The sequence below is a fragment of the Neolamprologus multifasciatus genome, chromosome 7 (assembly GCF_963576455.1).
Source record: "Neolamprologus multifasciatus chromosome 7, fNeoMul1.2, whole genome shotgun sequence".
Classification (NCBI taxonomy): Eukaryota; Metazoa; Chordata; class Actinopteri; order Cichliformes; family Cichlidae; genus Neolamprologus; species Neolamprologus multifasciatus.
In genome coordinates, this window is record NC_140445.1 from 13796552 (window position 1) to 13821794 (window position 25243).

The 25243-nt window shown below is 39.5% G+C and overlaps 1 protein-coding gene across 4 annotated transcripts in view; it reads left to right on the forward strand.

Annotated features, from left to right (window-relative positions):
- Positions 1–1206: 1206 nt before the first annotated feature.
- Positions 1207–25243, forward strand: part of LOC146513924 (synaptic vesicle glycoprotein 2C-like) — a 60157-nt gene continuing 36120 nt past the window's right edge. The window contains exons 1-2 of one of the 4 annotated variants that reach the window (XM_085165289.1): positions 1207–1719; positions 10130–11021. In XM_085165289.1, coding sequence (XP_085021415.1) covers positions 10415–11021 — 607 coding nt within the window. In that variant the 5' untranslated portion in view covers positions 1207–1719; positions 10130–10414. The other 3 variants (XM_085165288.1, XM_085165292.1, XM_085165291.1) reach the window with 3 other exon arrangements.

A 25243-nucleotide genomic window follows, 5' to 3' on the forward strand; every position in this document is an offset into this window, starting at 1 on the left:
AAGAAAAACTAGCCTCAGGTCAAGTGCTGGTGAAGGTGCTTTCCGAGGCACCTCAAAAAGAAATGCCTCCATGGGTGAGTAAAATGTCAGTATGGACCTAAGACAAGTAATTAAAGCCATGCAGCAACATATTAAACACTAACCTTGTGTTGTGGATGAAGTTATTTTCACAATCAAGCCTCCATCACCATGGCAAGATCAAAAAGATGGTCTTGTGTAGGGATGGGTATCGTTTAGGTTTTATCCGATACCGGTGCCAAACCAGTACTTTTGAATCGGTGCCAGTGCTTAAACGGTGCTCGAACCGGTGCTTAAAGAATGGAGAACACAAACTTTGTCCACAAACCTCTTATGTTTTTATTTGTAGCAGTCTCTTTTTTTCTGCAAAATGATAACCAAGTTAACCTTTTCTGTTGATACAACATACCTCCTGCTTAAACAATGCAAAACACAAACTTTGTCCTAAAACCTCTCGTGTTTAGCTCATGTTTGGGGTGAGGATGACCATGAGAAAGGTGGTCGATCAGACTAAAAGGACACAAGAGGAGCTTGGTAATGATCTTAAGGCAGCTGGAACCACAAACACTAAGAACACCTTCTGTAAAACAACGCTGTGATGGACTGAAGCGCCTGTTTGTCAGTAAACTTCAAAATTATTTAGCGAAGTTATTTTGGCCAGATGAAACCGAAATCAAGCTTTTTGGCATCAACTTAAGCCAGCCTTTTGGAGAAAGGGAAATGGTGAGTATGAGCTAAAAATACCATCCCCACGGTTAAGCACGGAGGTGGAAACATTATTCTTTGGTGCTGTCTCCAGACATCAGTCCAATAAAATAAATAAATAAATGAAAATCGGTGGAGGGAGATGAGACCTGGAGGCTTCACAAAGTCATGTCAGAAAGGACCAAAAACTATCAGGAATTAAGGCAGTTATGTAGCCAAAACCAATACTAACAATCGAGGTATAACTAATGAAGAGTACATACTCATAATTTTCTCACATTTTTCAGGTCAAGTCATGAAAAAAAGAAACCTGGGGTGTATTGTGCAGTCTTAACAGAAGCTGCTTTTGTACATTAGCACTTCAGAGGATTTAGCCACTGCACAACTGTTTTTTTAGTGAAGTTGCAGCTTTAACCAGCAGCTTCTTTTCAAACTTCTCCCCGGGAGCCAAATTTCAGCCCTCCCTTACTCTCATCTTACGTCTAAACCCAGCAGCTTGTGATTGTAGCACGTCACGGAACCTTCGCCGGATACGTACCGTGGACTATTATACGGAAATGCTCACTATTGTCCGTAGGATGCAAAGCCACTATTGATCTCAGTCTGCCTATTGCTCCTGCACCCTCCCTCTCCCCCTCGCTCCCCATCACAGACACACACATACACTCACACACTCACTCACGCTTCCTACCTCCCATCAGCATCCCTGGGCTTTCTTGGACTGCAGCAGAGAAACCGCTGCATCGAAGAAGACAAGAGGAGAAAAAAAATAGAAAAAAGAAAAAAGAAAGAAAGAATTAATCTAGGCTCGTTGCTCACTACCTCCGTGGCCGTGTAGAGACGCAAAGGAACGGACACTTCAGAGTCTTCGAGTTCGGTTCGATGCACTAGAAATTGTAAGCATTTATTCATTTGTCTCACTGAATATCAGCAACTATAAGTTCATCTCCTCCATCACCCACGCTTTAGTCTGGATAACTGTCATTAAATGCAACGGTAAGAGGAAATTTCGTATTCACCTGATGCTTAAAAAAATTGCAGTAGAAAAAATAAAATGCTCCGCGCTCATGATTGACGGGAAAGTTGGGCAACTTTCGAAGTCGCCCAGCGCGAGCATCTTAAGCTGTGCTTAGAATTAGAAATCCACACCACAGAACTGTGTTTGATCAGAGTAGCTCCTCATTTTCTTGATGATCAGAGCAGATTCTGAGGCGTGTGTCAGCTTTTGCCTGCTGCCAAAGTTTTATTGATTATTATTATTATTTTAAAATATCTTTTTATGTCTAGTCTTTTTTCATCGTAGAGCAACACTGCGACTTTTTGCTATGTGTGCGTGTGTCCATGGAAAGGGTGATGGGGTAGGGGTGCTACCATCCTGACGCGATCATTGGTCATAGAAAAAGCGAGTCGGTGCACGCACGGCGAGGCAACCCCGAGCTTCCCCCTCCGCTTAGCGCGCACGAGCAGCCGGAGTGAAATCTGCAGTAAGATGCGCACAGAGAGAGAGAGAACGGGGGGGGGGGGGGGGGGGGGAGAGATAGGTTCATCCATTAATCAGGAGTCAGTGCTCGATGCGGTGTGAGGAGAGCAATCTAACTGTACAGCGTAGTGCGACGTCGTCTCGCAAGGGAGCATTGAAAGGACTGCCCGAAATCTAATTATAGGACGCCACTTGCGTCAGAGGGCCGCGCGGTGATTGATGTTCCTTCCCGCTCGTGCTCTGCGCTATACTCACCCGGTGGCGCCGCCGCGTAGAAGCCGCAGTAGTAAAAACGCTGCAAGTGGAACAAAGAGGAAAGTGACAGATGAGTTTTGCATTAAGCTTTCCCAAACTTCCCCATTCATCCTTCTGGAAATTGTGACCAGGTGTTCGCTTCGAGGCAGTTCTCTTGACCGGATAAATGTTCCATTTGAATAGATATTTGTCAAACACCCAAGTCAGTAAATTGATGTTTGCCTTAGGCCCGTGTGCCTCCGTGTTTGGTTTAGCACGCGAGATGGCAATGAAAACATCCATTCATCTATTCACATTAGTCGTTTTCACTTCTTTGTTAATCTCAATTTTCATCTCTGTTTGAGGACAGTACGCACAAAGGAGGGTTTGGCTAGCATGTCTGCGGCACACGTCTCACAGATGGTGGGGGCAGAAAGTCAGGATACAATCTGTCAGGCGGTCACCACCCTGTAGAGAGCAGGGCAGGTAACATCAAGTGATTCATATGTGGACATAAGTGAAGAATTTCTCCCTCAATTATTTAGTAGCGCTTTATGACTATGTCCTCTTTTAACTGGATTCAGTGTTCATTCATTTGCTGAGATCAGTGATATGAAGCCACCTTCATATCTAATGCTTCAGCAGCTCATCGTTTTACTGTGTGGAGGTTAATTGAAATCATAATGAGTTAAAATGTTTCCACCTGACCAAATGTTTTCTAGTATCCCTGGCCTAATTAATGTGTCATGTATAGGACAATGAATTTGTTTCATATAGGACAAGAAGGTACAACAGCAAGATACCAGGACGAACTGGAGTGACTATAGAGATCTGACTTTATTCAGAAGCTGAGCTGAACAAACACACTCACACCCGTTGCTTTGAACTTCACTGGCTTGTTGAAAGTGAATATTTAAGTTGGAATTTTTTTCTGAGAGGCACTGTGCAATTTGCTGAGAACAAAATGATGCAACAGCAGTCATCATCCATCCACTGAGGGCTGGATTAAAAAAATCCCACTAAGAAGTTAAAGGATGTTCCAGTGTACCCTTTTTGAGCAGCATAAGGAGAGAGACAAACAAATATAAAGGGGTGGATTCTGACATGTTGACAAAGCCTAAAAATACAGAAAGTTCAACTGAGCATTGCACTGATCATGACAACAGACACACACGATTCAAACTTCTACAGAGGGACCTCTACAGCAGCTGGCAAAGCTCCAGCAGTGAGTAAACCTTCACAACTGTCAACTGGCCTTTTGGGATTCTGATCAAAGGAGTCAAGTGGGATTTGCTTGTAAGTTTTTAGTTATTTCCACTCCCTCTGTATTCTGTGGCAAATACTCACTTGTGGCCTCTAAAATTTGCTATGTAGTGGTTTGATCACACTGCATCTTTTGTGTCAATTTTAGGGAAAACTACAACGGAAAGATATCCCTCTAACGCTCTATTAGAAAACAACCAGGTGTTAAATGTACACATAGATAAGAGGTGTGCTAGAACATGGCATAATGTTTCATAATTTTCTGAGATCAATAGGGATCGAAACGTTTTATACCTTCTTATTTTTTTGCTTTGGCGACAGTTGTGAGGTTTCCTTCAGACTTTGCTAAGCTTCATACACCTTTCATGCAATACAGTTACAGTACTGTTAATGCTGGTAAAGTATGTAGTTTTTAGATGTCTCAGTGAGTCAGGAAAATGTTACTGAGTGTAGAAAATAGAACAGTCTTCTATAGAAAGCACATTCTCTTGTTACATTTTTGTCCTGCTAATTTTAATAATATTCAGGAGAATTACCAACTCTGATCAGTGCTTTAAATTTTTTACTCTCTGTTTTCTACAGGCAGCAAATCCAAATTCAAGGCTTACTTTACCTACCCATCATACCACTATAAAAGTACTCATATTGCATGTCTACATGTGGAACCACATGGGAGATTCTGAAGTATTTCTGTCAAAATTTAAACTTCTCTTGTGAAGCATCTGCAGAGCTTGGCATGCAATTTTATTCACATGATGTGCATGAACAAATGTTCACTGCAGCCATCTGTGGGCACCGTAGAGAGCCTGTAGGGCTTTGCACATACCGCTTACACTCACATATTGTCAACCAGCATGTCGCATGCACTCACTGGATCTTATGCTCAGCAAAATGTTGCTGATTTTGATATTATCAACAATGAATTATCGTTTCAAATTGAATAATATACTGCTGAAAATTGCTTCTTCCTTTTACCTTGTGTCATAAGAATATGTCTTACTGAGTCTCATAGCAAGCACCTCATAAGTGGACCTGTGTGTGCTTGCAGGCATCTAGTGTTTTCGTGTGTGTTTGCCAGTGATTAATGAATGTTGCTGGATGGCGTCAGCGGGCCATGACAGCTCGACTGCAAGGAAATCATTTCTTCACCCTCCGCGGACTGCTGATTCAGAACTTGCAGGAATTTTGCTGATTGCTAAAATCACAACATGAGAGTTGTTGTAATAATAACCCCAATAACTGCGTCACAGCAGAAGGCATGGGGAGTCGCCATCAGAAAGAAAATAGAAGTGGCCATAAGCGATATTAGCTGTTTATTGGAGGAAATGCCAAGGTTGTTGGTTGAAGTGTGGTGACTTATTGTATAACCATGGATAATTTCTGACATCAGCAATATGTGTATGTGAGGAAATTTATTAAAGATTGCTTCAAAAAGAGACTGGACATTTGGACCGGACTTTGAAGAATTATCTCTGTAGCCCAAACTATATTGAAAGACTTCTAAATGTCAGCATTAATGGCCATTTGCATAAGGAAGAGAACGGTTAGCCTATCATGAATAATGAAATGTCAACAGAAGAGGCATATCTTTCATATTCTGCATTACCATCAAGATGATGACTTTGAAATTCTTGGCGCACTTGGATAAGCGAGATGAGAGATGGAAGAGGGAAAGAGAGGGAGAAAAAAAGGAGGAGGTGAAGAGAGATTGAGAGCCAGAGCGAAAGGAAAGTAGAGATTAGCATGGAGACCAGGGAGTACACGCAGGCCCAGGTGTCTGTTATACAAAATTATCCATTTCCCTCTTTTATAAAAAGTTCTCTGAGCATTGCTGGACAGTTAGTTGATTGGCTATTTTCTTCTTGACCATTTGGTGCGGAAACTCTCAGAGCATATCACGAGGTTTATTACACATTTCGACCTTTAGTCAGAGGCATCAAGTGCTCAGTTTGGAGGAGCAGTGTGGTTAAAGTTTGGAAGGAGGAATGCAGTGTGAAGTTTGGAAGGAGGAATGTGCTTCTGTACTCACAGCGGTATGCTGAATGGAAGCTCTTTTGTGCATTATAAAAGCACAGAATGTCATACTTGACCAATAATGTTTGACGTATACTGTAAATCTGAGTGTTACTATGAGGTCCTTCACTATATAGTATCTTGTTTGATTTATATAGGGCTCTTATATAAATAACTAAATATGTAGTTATTTAGTTATTAAACAGGATGCAAAGGTCTGACAAGATAATCTACATAATCTGTTTCAAACCACATTGTGATCTGCCTTTAGATATTTCTAGTTATGGCTAAAGTAGTTTTGTTATTTTGAAATACACCCTGCATCTACTACTTCAGTAGTTAGGTACATTAGTTTCACCATCTTTTACCTCAAAAGTCAAATGTTGGAGCTGAGAACAACATCAAGCCCAAGTTCGCTGTGTTCCAATAATAATAGTAAGAAAAAAAGCCAATGTTTTGTTTTGCTTGCATTACCAAGAGTACAATGCAATATTTGTTTTTTGGCCTCAAAAAGAATGCTTCAGCAAGTTTATAGATAGAACCTGTCCAGTGCTCTGTATGTGGTGTGTTAAACAAGTTACTAATACACAGCAGTGGTAGTACAGTGTTTTGGTGGTAAGACCAACTTAATGGGGGCTTCTAGCTGAAAATTCTGACTGTGAATTTGGAATTTTCTGCTTCCCATCTCAAATGGGACAAATTACATTTACAAAAGTTCTCTCCAAAGACTAAAAATACATCGCTGATCCAGAGAGTAATGGATGTTTGGCTCAAACCAAATTGACTATCGACCTATAGGTTTGAATGACTATGTTGACTCAGGCTGAGTCTGGGTGCCTCATCTCAGCCAAAGGTGCACTCAGTATGAACTAGGTGATAGGTATGTTGGGACATTGAGTCCACATCTGGTCTACGTAATATTTGCCATAACACATGTCTACACAAAACAGTAACATACCTGAGCCTGAAACTGTGAGGACTGATTCATCAGATAGATTAGATATTCCAACATCTAACCTTGTAGAATTTTTCACTTTCCACTTCAGGTTGTAATCCATCTGTTTTTTTGTTTGTTTGTTTTTTTTTTACTGTAGGACACATGGAAGCAGTGTAAATAATGTAGTTGTCCTTTAGCCACAGAATTAGTGTTGTATCTTTGGGAATTGTTGGGGTGTGTCATCACAAAGTTAGTTAGGGCACTTTCGCCACATCATTTGACTGCTGCATTGCACCAAAATCTGCTTCACGTCGTTGTGGAGCTCCGGCGCTTGTGTTCAAATGACAGAGTCCGACTGATGCTTTATCTAATGCTGCAGAGCAAAGGTGGTAGAAGCACAATACATCAACCTGCCATGGTCAATAGGGTACTTCACCCAGTCTTAACACATCACTGTACGCTTTCCACCCAAGAGACTTCACACAGAAATGCAGAAGTGTGTTAAGGTTTTCATCTGCTCTTAGACAAAATCCTTTCACATTACTGTGTGACTGCACTGTATTGTCTTACTGATATGCATACTAGAATCTACAAGGAAGTACTTACAATTTGCTTCTAATGCTTCTAATTAAAATAAAAAGAGTGTAGCCAGATAAATTACTCTTTCAGGTTGTTTGCGATTACTAGTATTTTTGTTAAGTAGATGCCAGTGACTGCTCTTTTTCTCGAGGCCAGCATTGAAGTTAAGAAGAATAAAGCAGTATTTGATTTATCGAGGATTTATTTACCATTAAACAAACTCAGTCGACGAGCCTTCTTTCTCACATACCTGGCTTGTCAAACACCACTTGACCATTTGTTCAGTGTGGACTCTATAGCATATAGTGATGCTAAAGTGGTTTTGGAATGGAAAGTGATGGCCCAGAGGCTTTCTCGTGTTTCTCTTGCAGCAGTGTTCGGGTACAGTGACTGCTGGGTGCTCATATGGCTTGGCCTTGTGGGTTGACAGGTCTTCTGAAATGCCCCACCAGTGTCATAGTACAGAGTCCCCTAAGGAGAGTCAGTCATACTAGCTGACATGTAATCCCAGCCTAGAAACATGAGCCAGAAACGAATCACCTTTGACATAAAACAGAGCGACAAAAGCTACATTTTCAATGATGTATTGTTTTTGAATGCATAACAGAAATACATATAGTTATGGATATCTTTTCAGAACAATAAAGTTTATTCTGACTTAACAAAAATGTAAACTGCATGTATAAAAACATATACTAAATACAAAGCAAATCTGACATACAGAACAGAAAACAATGCAACAGACATGGTGCTGAAATGCAATATGCACTCAGCATTGTGAAATTATAATTCTAACATGTTAATGCCAACAAAACAAAACAGGCTTAAAAATAAATTTTTGATCAATCAAATCACAGCGCCATGCAAAGAAAGTATCAATATTGCTCAAGATATACATTAATCAGCCACCGCATTAAAGCCACTGACAGGTGCAGTGAATGAAATTGACAGTCTCATTTCAGTGCAGTGTTCTGCAGTGGAAACCTTGAGCTCCTGGATGCATGTAGATGTGTCAAATTCCACTTTGTCATATCCACACCCACTGAAATATTGTCACAAATCAAGCCCACACCCATATGGCAGTGAGACTCTTTAATGACAGTGGCCTCTGTAAGGAGGGCAGTGCATACCAGCAAACTGCGAAATCTGCTCATAAATGGCTTGAGGGACATCACAAAGAGCCCAAGGCAATTACCTGGTGTTCAAATTCCCCCAGATTTCAGTCCACCCATGACATCCATGATGGAAAAGGCCTGCTGCTAGTAGCCAAGATTCTGACACACAAGGGAGTCATTCCATCTCAAATCATCTTTTTTCATATTTTAACAAGCCAATTATCAGATATTTTTTTTATATATCTGTCCCAAGTTACAAACCCTGATTTATTTTGACGGTAAGAGTGACCAGTGAAAATTGGGCTTTTATCTTTAATAGTTTTTTAGATATTCATTCACTTTCAATCTGGCCTCTGGCCATTTTTCAAAAAAGAAAAAAAAATCTTAAAAACTATAAAACTATAAAAAACTATAAACTTTAATATATGAAAATAAAACTTCACATCAGTCATTTTATATAGTCAAACTTTGGGCCATAGCATTTTTATGCAAATTGGAGATGTCTGAGCAATGCTGCATATAAATTTAATAAATTGTTTCACATTTTCTGAAATACGCAATATGGGCAAAAATATTGAGCCACATTTCTTAAGCTTTGAGTTCAGATGTATAAAATTAAGCACCTATAGACAGGCAGACTGCATGGCTTTGGTTTCAAAAAGCTCACCGAATTTGATTGTGGGATGCTGCCACTCCAACAAGTTAGTTTGTGACATGTCTTGGAAATATTTAGGAATTACATCAACGTGGGCATGAAGTAGCAGGTCATGTAAAGTCACCAAGCACAGAGACATGCATAAATTCACCAACACAGCTGATTCACTCCAAAACTTCCTCTGGCATTAACGTCAGCACAACAGCTGTGTGCTGGAAACTTCAACATACTTTCTATGGCCAAGCAAATCCTACAGGTGTAATGTCTATGTGGCCCAGTACTTGTCATTTAGTGTAAGTGCAGGGACCACAAACACCTAGTTAGAGTTTTCTAGCCACTGATGTCAACACATCATACTTCATGGGTTGCTCATTAATTATGTTTAGACTACTGCTGTCATGCCATCAACAAACTAATAATGTGTGAACAGATCATGTCTGAGAACTGAGTACAAAGCACAATACTGAGTGGTACAATATACTCTAGAAATACTTCAAGGACCTGAGTTGTAATTAAATGAAACTCTGACAGCAAGCACACCATTATACTTACTGTATAATGGTGTGCAAGTATTTGTGCACTTGCTTGGACATTGGTTTCTTGATGGGCTCATACATATAGCTTTTTTTTTTTTTTTTGCTATGTAGTTCAAACCATAAATAGGAGCATATTTCAGCCAGACTGAGAGTACAACAGTAGTGTAGGTTTGGGATATTTTGTATTCAGGAATATCAGAAAATTTGGCCAGTAACACTTTTACTTTATATTTTATCCATAGCTAGTCTACTCACTAATATTTATTTTATGCCAGTAGATTTATATTACAGCTATGTTTATGAGCATAACGGAACATGTCTGAGTCACGGTATGTAGAGTTTCTTTAAATCATCAATGCTACTTTCAGCTAACAACTTCAAACCTGCAAAATTTTGCCTCTGTGACTTTTTCTTCCTGGTACATCATTTTCATCTCATTAGTAGACTGCGCTTTCTGTCAACATCAGTGGGGAGTGTGGCGGTCTCGGTGTAAAAATGTTCTTTTGGAGTGTGCCAAGAAATACTGCAGGCAGGTATCTGTGACTGGCAGTCTTTAATCAAGCTAAACTTGCTTTTTTCCGTCTGTCCCTGCAGGTTTCCTCTCCTGAGTGGTTACTGGACTTTGAATATTCCCAGTCTGAGATCAACTGTCTTCTCTTCAGCACTGTCTAGTTACTGCAATCCAATGGAATTAGACACCATTACTTAATTGCTAGTCTTCTGGCAGTTGGATGGTATTTCAGGGGTAATAAATTAGCATAAATCTTGCTAATTTAGGAATAGAAGATAGAAAAACAACTAAGTAACTTATATTTATTGCATCTGGTGGAATAAAAGTGGACTAAAGCTGAATTTAGTGCTTGTTACCCTCGTGCCAAGATGGAGGAAACGCATAACAACAGGACTTCCTTGGTCAGAGGTGCCAAGGACATCGCTAAGGAAGCCAAAAGGCAAGCTGCCAAAAATTTCAGCAAAGCTGTTGATCGAGCCTCTGATGAATACTCAGCCCAGCGCAGCTACAATCGTTTCCAAAATGAGGATGAAGAAGAGAACAACTACGACAGTTATACTCAACAAGATGGTCTTTATGCCGACAATGCAACCAATGAAGAGGATGGGGCCTCTAGTGATGCCACGGAGGGTCACGATGATGAAGATGAGATCTATGAGGGGGAGTACCAAGGAGTGCCTGGATACAATGATGGGAAGCCACGGGATGGTCAGGTGGCTCTGGGCCAGCCAGTGTCTGACAGCCTAAAGAGCCACAAGGAACTGGAAAATGAGAGACAAGCAGATGAGGAAGAGCTCGCCCAGCAGTACGAGTTGATCATGCAGGAGTGTGGCCATGGGAGATTCCAGTGGCAGCTGTTCTTTGTTCTAGGTCTGGCACTCATGTCAGATGGAGTGGAGGTGTTTGTAGTGGGGTTTGTCCTGCCCAGCGCTGAGACAGACATGTGTGTTCCCAACTCTGGTGCTGGATGGCTTGGTAAGGTTTTTCTTCTTTGAAAAAGATGTTATATTAAGAAAAATATTACACTTTTGATATTATTCACTGAATGGTTTTGACGTCCAAAGAGTTTTCCTCAGTCTTCAAAGAAGTCTGCATTTTTAGAAAATTACATTGCAGAGTAAGAATATTACTGTTTCACCACTGATATCACCCTACCATCAATGAGGAACATGAAAAAGAGTTACCATAAAATGGAGAAACTCAAATAAAATACATGTAAACCTCAAGACTGAGCTTAAATATAGCTACACAACATGGACAAAGGTAATGGACAACTACAAATAACAACTACAAGAGCTGCTCAGCCATGGAAACCCATGCCATGAAGCTCCGGTCATGCAGTGATTGTGCTCATGCTAATGCCAGAGGAGGTTTGGGACCATGTCGTTATTGAGTCAACAATGTTTTGAACAGTCGGGTTTACAAGAGCTCTGTTTATGTAGTCTGCCACTTCATGGCTGAGTTGCTGTAGGTGCTTCTCCTTACAGTTGATTGTAGAATATCTAATAGGGAAGAAATATCATGAGATAACTTGTTGCAATAGTGTCATCTTATTAAAGTACCACACTCAAATTTAGTGAGCTCTTTAGAACCATCAATTCTTTCACAAATGTTTGTAAAAGTAAACTGCATGGCTAGGAACTGGATTTTATACACCTATGGAAGTGGGACTACCTGAAATACCTGAAATCAGAGATTTATACCTAAATATCTAATGTTACCTGACTGTGGGCTGGTGGAGGTGTTTTGAAAATAACAATTAAGAACCAAACACCATTCCATGGAGTAGTCTGATATAGATGTGACCTTATCTATAAAACTTGACATAGACTTTTGTGGGAAATCTATGTCCTAATTGACATAACCAGAAACTCCTTTTATCCCTACATCTTCCCATCACTCAAATTGTTGTGGTAGGTGTTGACCTGACATGTAGCTACATTTCTCAGGAGGTGCACATCAGGTAACATAGAAGTTTGTGTTGCAGCTTAGCTCAGCGTGTGAGCAGGCGATGACATGGCTGCCAGAAAGCAGCAGGGGTTTGAGTCCTGCTTTCTTGTCCATCTCTATTGTCTCTATTCAATATAGGGCAAATGTCAGTCAAATATTTTTTTAAAAAAGAAGGTTGCAGCATAGGGTTAAAATAGGGTTCGACATTTGCGTTATGGCATTAGTTACTACATAGATCTGACGATTCATCTGTTAATGTGACAGTCTTCAGAAGAGAGGTTTGTGAATTGCCAAGTAAAAGTAATACATCATCAGTAAAAGGCTTATCCTAAAGTACAGTGGAACCCCGACTTAAGAAATTAATTCATTCCTGAGGGTCTTTCGTAAGTCGAAAATTTTTGTAAGTCGAAGCACCCATTGTGCCTTTTGAGTGAACGATAGGCTATAGGCTATAGGCCAATTGCTAACTGCAACAACAATACGTCGTTCAAGTGGAACAGCGAAGCGCAAGTACGAAAGCCAAGGGGGTTGTCACATGATTCGGAAAGCATTGTGGGCATTGTAGGCATTCTGGGCTCAGCCAATCAAAGCCAGCGGATTTCGTTACACGGGCATTTTGCTGTTAAGTGCCTTCGTAACTTGAATTTTTCGTTAAATGGGGTATTCGTAAGTCGGGGTTCCACTGTATTGATTTCTTTATTAATATCTTTTTAATATCTTTATTTTCTTGGATTGCTACTGCTACTGGCTCAGTGAAGACAACAAGAAGTGAAGGGGAGAGTAGGCCATCGAGCTTGGTGCCCTTGTGCAGACTGAAGCTTTTGTCTGCACAAGGGCATGCATTTGGAGAGACTCATTATTTTGAAGTAAGATTCAGATTTTTTAAAAAAGTGATTTTTATTGCACTTTAGTTAAGCAACGGGATTGAGTATATAGCTGTGCTAGTGGTAGTGCTTTGAGCTAATGGCAATGTTAGCATGGCAATAATTTATACACATAAAATAATAAAATGTCTTCATCTTTAAGACAACAATAGACAAACATTACTTTCTTAACTTTTTTTTAGATAAAACATATGATTTTTTTTGTAAAGTTATGCAATTTTTTGCGATTTGTTTAATTCACCAATTTTTGTGTGTGACTTGTTTCATTTCAACTCAGTGTGAGAGCTTTACTGTTCTTTCTATCATTGACATAGAGAGTATAAAGGACATAGCTAATGTGACATTCTTCAGCTCCTCCCATGCCATTCATGCTCTCCATATACAACACAGTTTCTGTCCCTCCATACATAGGACTCAGTTCCACGTCTATGCGGCATCTTTGTTTACTCTTTCCCACCCAGGCTTCTAGAGTTCTGATTGGCCAACATTTCTACACGGTCAGGAATATATCGCCATCTGTTGCTTTGGCATGTGGACGGAATTTTAAAAAATAACGAAAATGGAAAATCTCAGTTTTCAAAAATACCCGTGTAGGTGTGGACGTAGCCTAAATGGAATTACATTGAATAGATTTGCCATCTAGATTAATTCATTGTCACCCATACCTCATATAGCTGAGTCAGCATCTGAGCCATATTGAAATATTGAAATCGGTGTTTGGGTAATTATTACTTTGTTGTAACAATTCATATTGGCAAAAAATAAACAAAAGAAATAAATGACCAAAAACAAATTGCCTTACTTTTTGTGTAAGGCAATTTGTTACAACAAGTTACAAGTAGACTCCGATTTTGAAGCGCTCTAATGAACCATCTAAAAGTCATCTAACATTGCTATCAGGAGACATTAATGCTTCTGTAAAGTCAGCTTTGTAGACATGGAGCATAATCTTATTGATGCTCATAAATGAAGTTAAGATTTATATGACACTTAGAAGGGTGTTGACAGAATTAATCTCATGATCCTAACCTTCACATGATTTGTGCTTTTAATGACATTTGATATGCAGAGAAACTAAGTCGTGTGTGACACTTTTAGCCATAATCTCATTGCTTTAGGAATTGCCAGTGGGTTGTCATGGCACCAGGTATTTGGATAGATGAGTAGGAGGTGTGTTAAGCTAGATGGATCTCTCCCACTCTAGGGAAAAGTTGTCTGTTTGTGTGCCAGTATGTATCTGTATGTTTAAATGTGGATGGTGTGTGATTTGGCTTTATCATTTCTACTACAACTATAAAAATACTAGCTTGGCACTGATATTTTTCTCAGTGTGTTTGTGCTAAATGAAAGTTTTTGTCACTTAATAAGATTCTGAGACAGAAAGTCATCCTTGTCTCTTATTACATTATCTTAGTGTGGCTTTATTACCAGAAGTACATGTAGAAGAGAGTACTAACCTTATTTCATGTTTGGGGGAGCAAGATGGTTTATTATTCACCCAGATTTCTCCTGTATTCTGACTCATCCCTCAGTGGGAGACAGGAGGGAAAGAATAGAAAGAATGAGTCATTTCACCAACTTGTCACACGCTGCATAAATAGACGATGCGTATATGTGCTCACTTGCAGATATGCTTAAAAGAATAAACCTTACACAGTAGCACTCATTAGTTATTTTTATCACAGATTCTCTATGAAGGTCAGTGACTCTTGAAGTGGTCGGTAAGATAAGCTTCAGTGGACATCTCGTTAAAAGGAAAAACAATGTTAAAATGATAGAGACATCTGCTTATATTTGATTAAAACACTAATCCTAGCTCGTACATTAGTGTTTGTGAGGTCTGACTGAGTGAATACATATATATATGTGATATGACTTAAAAAATCTTTGCCTCTCCCCTCACCAGCTTCAGGTTTCAGGTTACAGCCTTATAATATTGGCAACTTCCTGGACACATTTAGTTTTAGGTTCACATCTTTGAGAACATATTTCAGTAAATTTAGTCAAGAGACAAACAGAATAAAATTGGGTGGATAAAAGTCCAAAGGGGAAGGTGACCTCACTGAACTTGTTTTTGGCCATAACTCAGGAAAAGAAGTTTATCATGCATAATTATGATATATTTAATTTAATTAAATATTAATTTTAGATAGAATAGCTTAATACAAACTAAATAACACCAATAATAAATACATATATAATCACTGCCAGGACACTGCTGTTGGAAGGAAAAACTCCCTTTCAACAGGAAGAAACCTCCTCCAGAATCAGACTCGGGGAGGGGCAGCCTTCTGCCACGACTGGTTGGGGAGAGAGAAAGAAGACAGGATAAAACACATGCTGTAGAAGAGAGCCAGAGATTAATAACAGGTATGATTAAATGCAGAGAGGTCTATTAACACATAGTGAGTGAGAAAGGTGACTGAAGAAGAAATACTCAATGCTTATGACTAAATAAGCGCCGCATATATTATCATTCATCACTTGCTGCTATTCTACACAATTTTGGCTTTCAGTACACACCCATGAAGGGTCTGGGTAGTCCCAGATCAAAGCCTTACTAACATGAATAGATTTATTATTTATATAAAGGAATTATCTAATTTTTATATTTCTGTCCCTGATCTACTACAAATACTTTCTTTCCCTTTAATATAACGTAAAAGGTGAAATGCTATCTTGATGTGGGATGGTCCACTTCTTTTTTAACTCCTTGTCTTTTCTGTTACCCTGCTGTAATCCTGCTCTTACGCTCTAACACAACCTCTTTGTGTTTCATAGCCTCACTGGCGATCTGAAGATATGGGCCAGAGTTAATCTCTGCAGCATTGTGCTTCACCGCAGTTTAGCTATGGTAGACTGGCTCACGTACCTCCCGGGAGAAAAGGAGAGAGGCTGAGATTTTACACACTTCCTCTAAATGTCCTCTTCTCCTTTTCTCCTCCACCACATATGGCTTTAATTTGTCTGCTGGTGTTTTCCTGCATCACAGTCAACCTTTTTGACTGTTTTATTTAAATGTGGTGCTTGCTCAGATGAAACCATGCTGCAGGTGTAGTGTAGTAAGAAGACTTTAAAGGGGATTTTGGCCAGCTGATATTTTTTAAGCCTATCAGCTTTGCATGCTGTGGTTACGTACTTATAGAGTCACAATCACCACAGACACCTGAAGTTTATCAGCACAGCAGAGTGATAAATAGGCTCTGTGCAGCTTGAGGTTAGCTGATTAAAAACCTAGGCTAAACGTGTCCTCTTCACAACCAAGGACAGCATTGTTAGCTATTCACCCACTTAAACGATTTGGGCTTCATAGATAATTGGCAAACCTTCTGGAGGAAACCTGGTCTTGTTAGGAGAGATGCCATCCATCCCACTTTGGATGGAGCAGCTCTCATTTCTAGAAATATGGACAAATTTGTTAAACCCCCCAAGATATGACTATCCAGAGTTGGGACCAGGAAGCAGAGTTGCAGTCTTACACGCCTCTCTGCAGCTTCTCTCCTCCTGTTACCCCCCCAAAACCCCATTTCCACTGAGACTGTGTCAGCTCCCAAACAGACTAAAAACCAGCAATAAACAACTTAAACATAAAAAAATCACAAAGAAAGAACAATACAGTATCCTCATCTGAACCAAAGAGTAAAACAGTGAAATGTGGATTATTAAATTATTATTATTATATTAGATTAGATTATTATTATTAGGTCTCCCTCCTCCAAGTCTCTGTTAGTACATGACTTAACAATTGATCAATAAATTGATTTACTCTGCCTTACAGAAACCTGGTTGCAGCAGGATGATTATGTTAGTTTAAATGAATCAGCACCCCCGAGTCATACTAACTACCAGAAATCTCGAAGCACAGGCCGAGGGGGCGGTGTGGCAGCAATTTTTCACACCAGCCTATTAATCAACCAAAGACCAAGACAGACTTTTAATTCATTTGAAAGCCTGATGCTTAGCCTCGTCCACCCCAGCTGTGAAACTCAGAAACCAGTCTTACTTGTTATCATCTATCGTCCACCTGGGCCTTACACAGAGTTTCTCTCCAATTTCTCAGACGTTTTATCTGATTTAGTGCTCAGCTCAGATAAAATAATTATTGTGATTTTAACATCCATGTAGATGCTAAAAATGACAGCCTCAACTTGGCATTTAATCTGTTATTAGACTCAATTGGCTTCTCTCAAAATGTAAAAGAACCCACCCACCACTTTAATCACACTCTAGATCTTGTTTTAACATATGGCATAGAAACTGAACATTTAACAGTGTTTCCTGAAAACCCTCTCCTGTCTGATCATTTCTTGATAACATTTACATTTACAATAATTGATTACGCAGCAGTGGAGAATAGACTTTATCACAGTAGATGTCTTTCTGAAAGCGCTGTAACTAAGTTTAAGAATATAATCCACCCACTGTTATCATCTTCAATGGCCTGTACCAACATAGAGCACAGCAGCTACCTGAACGCTACTCCAACAGAGGTTGATTATCTTGTTAATAATAATTTTACCTCCTCACTACGTACGACTCTGGATACCGTAGTTCTGGTGAAAACTAAGGTCTCAAATCAGAGGTACCTGACTCCGTGGTATAATTCTCAAACATGTAGCCTAAAGCAGTTAACTTGTAAGCTGGAGAGGAAATGGCATGTCCCAAATTTAGAGGATCATCATTTAGCCTGGAGAAATAGTTTGCTGCTTTATAAGAAAGCCCTCCGCAAAGCCAGAACATCTTACTACTCATCACTGATTGAAGAAAATAAGAACAACCCCAGGTTTCTCTTCAGCACTGTAGCCAGGCTGACAAAAAGTCAGAGCTCTTTTGAGCCAACCATCCCTTTAACGTTAACTAGTAATGACTTCATGAACTTCTTCACAAATAAAATTTTATTCATTAGAGAAAAAATTACCAATAATCATCCCACAGATGTAATGTTATCTACAGCTACTTTTAGTACCATTGATGTTAAGTTAGACTCTTTTTCTCCAATTGATCTTTCTGAGTTAACTTCAATAATTACTTCCTCCAAACCATCAACGTGTCTTTTAGACCCCATTCCTACAAAACTGCTCAAAGAAGTCCTGCCATTAATTAATGCTTCAATCTTAAATATCATCAACTCATCTCTAATAATCGGCTATGTACCACAGGCCTTCAAGCTGGCTGTAGTTAAACCTTTACTTAAAAAGCCATCCCTAGACCCAGCTGTCTTAGCTAATTATAGGCCAATCTCCAACCTTCCTTTCATATCAAAAATCCTCGAAAGAGTAGTTGTCAAACAGCTAACTGATCATCTGCAGAGGAATGGCTTATTTGAAGAGTTTCAGTCAGGTTTCAGAGCTTATCACAGCACAGAAACAGCTTTAGTGAAGGTTACAAATGATCTTCTTATGGCCTATGACCGTGGACTCATCTCTGTGCTTGTCCTGCTAGAGCTTAGTGCAGCATTTGATACTGTTGACCATAATATCCAATTAGAGTGATTAGAACATGCTGTAGGTATTACAGGTACTGCGCTGCAGTGGTTTGTATCATATCTATCTAATAGACTCCAATTTGTGCATGTAAATGGAGAGTCCTCTTCACACACTGAGGTTAATTATGGAGTTCCACAGGGTTCAGTGCTAGGACCAATTCTGTTTACACTATACATGCTTCTCTTAGGCAGCATCATCAGAAGGCATAGCATACATTTTCACTTCTTCTTCTTTCTGCTTCTTAATTCAGATAAAACTGAGGTTATTGTACTCGGCGCTGAAAAGCTTAGAAATATGGTATCTAACCAGATTCTTACTCTGGATGGCATTACCTTGGCTTCCAGTAACGCTGTGAGGAACCTTGGAGTCATTTTTGACCAAGACATGTCCTTCAACGCACATATTAAACAAATATGTAAGACTGCTTTCTTTCATTTGCGCAACATCTCTAAAATTAAAAATATCCTGTCTCAGAGTGACGCTGAAAAACTAGTTCATGCATTTATTACTTCCAGGCTGGACTACTGCAATTCATTATTATCAGGATGTCCTAAAAACTCACTGAAAAGACTTCAGCTAATCCAAAATGCTGCAGCAAGAGTACTGACAGGGACTAGAAAGAGAGAGCAGATTTCTCCTGTTTTGGCTTCCCTTCATTTGCTTCCTGTTAAATCCAGAATTGAATTCAAAATCCTGCTCCTCACATACAAGGTCTTAAATAATCAGGCCACATCTTATCTTAATGACCTTGTAGTACCATATCACCCTATTAGAGCACTTCACTCTCACACTGCAGGCTTACTTGTTGTTCCTAGAGTATTTAAAATTAGAATGGGAGGGAGAGCCTTCAGTTTTCAGGCCCCTCTTCTGTGGAACCAGCTTCCAGTTTGGATTCGGGAGACAGACACTATCTCTACTTTCAAGATTAGGCTTAAAACTTTCCTTTTTGCTAAAGCATATAGTTAGGGCTGGACCAGGTGACCCTGAATCCTCCCTTAGTTATGCTGCAATAAACGTAGGCTGCCGCGGGATTCCCATGATGCATTCAGTTTTCCCTTTCCAGTCACCTTTCTCACTCACTATGTGTTAATAGACCTCTCTGCATTGAATCATATATGTTATTAATCTCTGTCTCTCTTCCACAGCATGTCTTTCATCCTGTTTTCCTTCTCTCACCCCAACCGGTCGCAGCAGATGGCCGCCCCTCCCTGAGCCTGGTTCTGCCGGAGGTTTCTTCCTGTTAAAAGGGAGTTTTTCCTTCCCACTGTCGCCAAAGTACTTGCTCATAGGGGGTCATATGATTGTTGGGTTTTTCTCTGTATCTATTATTGTACGATCTACTGTACAATATAAAGCGCCTTGAGGCGACTGCTGTTGTGATTTGGCGCTATATAAATAAAATTGAATTGAATTGAACTTAATGTCCAGGACAAAAGGTCACGATTTTTTGTTCAGTCTAAAACTTATTGACTGTATATATTGGCATCACAGCTGGTGCTGACGTTCTGGGAAAGCAACTGAAGCTTCTAGAACACATTGCTAAAACATCACTTATACCAAACCTGATCATTACTTCTGAAGCCTCAAAACATCTCATCCGCAGTGCCCTAGGAAGCATATTGAGGAAGCCAAAAGAGGAAATGAGCTAGGTACTAAGAACTGGTGGAAGAAGGGAGGAAGAGGGACTGGAAGACTTTCTATAAATCTATGTATGTTGGTAAGGCTTTGCAGGATTCTCATTCTGCAAAGTTCTTAAATGGTTGGAAATTACAGGAATGGCTTAGAGGATGCCCTGTGAGCAAAGATACAGAGGGTCACCTGGGTGAGGATGTCTGCTGTTGAGAGACGCAAAACATCTGATGAACCCAGGAAACATCACCGATTATGCATCCTAGGAGATATTACTTAAATACACGAGAGACTAAGAGCTTAGCATACTTTATTATTGAGAATATCTGAAGTGGAAAAAAGTCCATGTGTCACATGTGAATTGTTCCAGCTTGTACACTTAGCACTTGCACTGTTATGTGTGAGAAAATAAGGATCTGAGTGAAATTGTTGTTTTGACTGGAATTATAATCAGTCATCAGCTGACTGGGTAAACTCCATTTTGGAGATGTTAGCTCTTTATACAGCAAAGTTACAGCGGGATACAAATAACATCAGGCTGATCCTGCCACGATTTGTCCCCCAGTTCAAATCACGGACAAACAGTATCCCACAGTTGTTTATGTTTTTAAACCCATTTTGCACAGAGAGGCATTTTTTTGATTTGATTGCAATGTTGAATATTATTACACAAGGGAAAAAAACAACTATACGTAAAATAATCACACCTTGACGCCTCTGCCTTTCTAAATGGAGGGACAGTAACTGTGTGTGTATATGTAAGCTGTAGAACCTGAAGATAGTCAGATTAACAGTAACAGTATTTCATCTCTATCTGCCATTCTGCAATTCATCTTATCTAAACAATAACATGGCGCACAGCGTGACGGGAAAAAGGGCACATACCTTTGACGTTGCGTGATGAACTCTGTATTCCTCGTCCACACGTAAACGCAAAAAAGGAGTTTTTAAAAAAATCTCAGTTTTCGGTGATTCAAAACGCCGTTTACGTGTGGACGAAACAGCTGCGTTTTCAAAAATACCCATGTAGGTGTGGACGTAGCATAAAAGAGTTAGTAGTTTATTTTATTACTACCTGTAATTTATTGCAGATTACTTGTATTTACTTAATTGCTTACTAAATGTTTGAGGTGTGAAATAAACTGCAGTGGAGCAAAATATGGGTGTGTGTGGTTGGAGGATGTGTGCGTGCGTACGTGTGCGTGCACGCGCGAACATTTTTCTTGTAAAACAAAGGGGGGCCTAGCAAAAAGAGCTTGGGAACCACTGATTTGCTCCCAGGGGTCTTCTCCTCCTCCCTCCCTGAAACAAACTGTTTGTATGATTCCCTGCAGCAACCACCTGTCAATCACAGGTGGTCTTCAGGGAATACCCTCATCTGTTGAAATCCTGAAGCTCTCCTCTCATCCATGCCAGGACATTGCATGGTGAGAGGATGAGAAAACAGAGCAGAAATGTGTCAAGAGAGAATTACACTTGCACATAAGAGCTAATTACTGTGGAAAAGGAAGTGGCATGCATGCAGACTGCTGAGACTCCACTGCTGAAATAATCCCATTGGATGCAACAAAAGCTACACAGTGTAACATTAGAAGCAGACACTGTCTGGTCTTACTTAAGAAGAAGATTAACACTTCACACTTAACAGTTCAGGTGTTTTCAGAACAACTTTAGTAAGGTTTACTTTGCACTTCTGAGGTCCTCTGACTACAAGTGTTTGAGAAATGGAGGCAAGTCATAACCCTTATATGTGTTTAGGGTGGTTGACCATGGCTGTGATACTCTGTGAAAGATGTTGCTGTACAATGTCATCCTTTTAGAACTTTTTACGGACAATATATAATTTTGTCATTTAGATGTTTTATCTAAACACACACTGAATAAACTTCAAAATCCATCTAGGTGGCTAAAAATGCATGGTGTACTTTTCTACTCAAGCTTTTTTTTTTTTTATGAAATTCCACATTCACCAATATTCATCCAAGCTAATCCAGTCTACATCCAAATTTCTTAATTTTAATGTGAATATTTTAATATTCACATACTGATGAACACACCAGAGAGGAACTTGGGGTTCAGTATCTTGTCCAGGACTTCGAGGAGGTCTTTGAGGAGAAAATGTTCACTTATTCCCTAATATATCCCACCCACTAACAGTGGCCGTGATGAAGAGATAATCAGTGTTAGTGGTCATAATGTTATGCCTTATCAGTGTAAATATGGAACTATAAAATTTGAATACACTGTTGAATTGCAATATCTGACAAAAAAAAAAAAAAATTCTGATTGACCATTGCATGTTTTGGGGGCTTAAATATCTATTTGTTTTAACCATTGAGTATGATTCATGCATAAATCACTTATTTATGATACAGTATTTGATTTTACTGCAATACCAGTAGGTTTCTAATCTTGTAAACTATCTCAAATAACATCCATCAAGTGAACTATCACAATCATGTCATTTTATTTTCATATTCATGATCTAACAATGTGCTGACAATGTGCACAGTCAAGTAACACTGATGAAATGGAAACTTTGTTGGTTTCTTTGGTAGTTGGTAATCAGGGTTGGAATTGTAACTCACAAAAAAGTAATGTGTTAGACTTATTGCGAACACAGGCTGTTTTACAAGAGGGATCTGGTCAAAAAAGCAGTCCTTTATCTTTACATTTGTAAAAGTAACAAGTAATCTAAGGCTGTTTTATTTATGTATTTATTCATTTTACATTACATTCCTGGAGAAATATTAGATTACTTGTTACTTCTGTATTACTCGATAACGTGTTCCCAGATGCGCTGCCACACATTTATCATTTAAATCTATCCAAATCTAAATCCTTATTCTAATAAGCACAAGTGTGAACATAAAACTGAAAGAAAGCTTAAAACCATCTCAAAGAGAACTTTACAGTGATCGCCAAAGAGATTCTGTAGAAACGGGTATGGATGGAAGTTGAAAAAGACAATTTAGACTGCTATCTCTGCTTTTCTTAACCGTAAAGGTCAGGCTCTGGCTGCTTAACTGGGGTCGGCATGGAGTCAACTCTGTATTGCCATGCTGCCTTTGCAGGTACTGTGGCTTAGCAGTAGTGGATAGTTGTGTCTATCCAGTGTCCAACCCAGTATCACGGCAAAGCAAGTAATAGACATGCTGATCCACCGTGTCCATTTCACACTTTGCCTATCCAAAACATGAAATGGGCACGCATGCAGAAATAGCATTACCAGCAAGGGGAAATAATATAGTCACGAAAGTCGGTAGTGAGCAAAAAACGTATGAAGTGCATTCCAGGATCCGTATCCTGTCAGAAACGATTAAGCTAGGCAGCTGATATGTATGTACATGCAAATGTGTTAATAATGTCTATTTAAACCCTCCCATTATTTTCATGTTCGCTTAAAATAAAATATCTCACTCTGCTGTTACTGCAGTTTTCTGCAACTTACTGCAAGCGTGTCCTTTTCACACTTTGGAGAGGCAAAGCGTGAAATAGACATAATCAAATGGCGTATCTATTACATGTTTTGCTGTGATATCTGGATTCAGTTTGCACTTTACACTCACATTCCATTAAAAACTAATGTTTATAAAAGTCTGCTATAAACTTCCTTCCCACACACAAACTGAATCAGCTGACTGTAGAGTAAAAAGTGCATTTGGTTTGGGCTTTTTTTGTATAGTCAAAGAACTTATGTATGTTTTCTTAGAATGAATGAATGATATTTAATGTCACTATTCATAGTACGGTGAAACTAGCAATTAGTGGCCTTCAGTTACAATGTCAGTATCTACATGAAGATTCATGGTGCTCTACTGCAAACACTACTGGATGGATGCACTGTTTTCAATATCCTTGGTCATGCTGTTGTTAAGCAGTCTCACTTACTAATTTCTTTTATATGGAAGTATTTATACCACTGGGATTTTAAAATGCATTTGTATGTATGGTTTCCTGCTTGAGAAAAGCATTTAAAACTTTTTCCCACATGTGCTTCAGTGCCTTTAACTGACCCTTGCTAATTTGCATAAAGGCCCTTAAGGTCTGACCTGAGTTTGAACCCAGCAGGAAATCGCAAATCCAATCTCAGAATGCCTCTCAGATGCCCCATCACCCTCCCCCTTTATTACAGATACAAACTCTGCATGAGTGAAGCCATAAAACAAATGAGCTAGTGCTCCCAGATAGCATCTTTTTCAGTACACACGTTCAGATGTAGCTACACAAATCAAAAAGTGTCAACACTTTGTACAGAATGCAGCACTTTTGATATTCAGTTTGATATTTGTAAGCCAGCTCGAGTGAAGCGTCACCTTTATATCCTACTACCTATAGGAGAGCCTTCTCTGCAGCTGAAGTGCATAGATCCAGGGGCTGTCACCTGTAATGAATCACTACCTCTCAGCATCATGTCTGCCCAGCTTGATAAGGCCCTCCACTTTCAGCGTATCTGTCCCATCACCGCAAACATGGGGGGAGGGGGGGCGGTGTGAGGGGGTGGGGGTGGGGGTGCTGCTTCCTATCATCTGCCAGGATTATTTCAGGTGCTGCCATGTCAAACGCCTTCCTCCGCAAATTACCATTTTTATTAGAACATAGGGAGAAAAGTGGGTTGTTTACAGGACAACCCTAACCCCTCTCCACCACTGCCACCCAATGTCTTTACTGCATGGGGAGAGAAATGACCCCAACCTTGCACAGGTAAGCAGCAGTACAAAGACCTGGATTTAGAAACAGAGCCACAAATTCAACTGCTGCTCTATTTTTCCTAGAGACACTTTAAGAAATATCAGTTGTCAGACAGTGATTTGATTTGGAGAAATTTAATACATGGTCAAATTTTCATTACATCGCAAAAATGTACAATATTAGGCTTTCAGTAAAAAAAGGAGAAAAAAAAATCTTGAGTTACCACATTATGAGATCCCATTGAATAGATAAATATTCTAAGCCAAAGTTTTTGAACCACATTGTTGTGTGTGAGCACTGAACAGTCTAACATGTTGTTGGGACACTGAGCAGCTCTTGTAATTTAATGCATTTAAGACTAGAAGTACCTAACATATGCCCATCTAGCTGAGCAGAGCGTAAGTGAGTAAAAACAAATAACTAGGCATAAGAAATATCAAAGAAATCTGTTTTTGTTTTTTGTGTCTAAACAAAAACAAAATCTATTTTGTATTCAATTTTTTCTCATTTTCTTCCATGTCTTATAGAAAAAAAAGTAAAGCAATAATTGGATGAT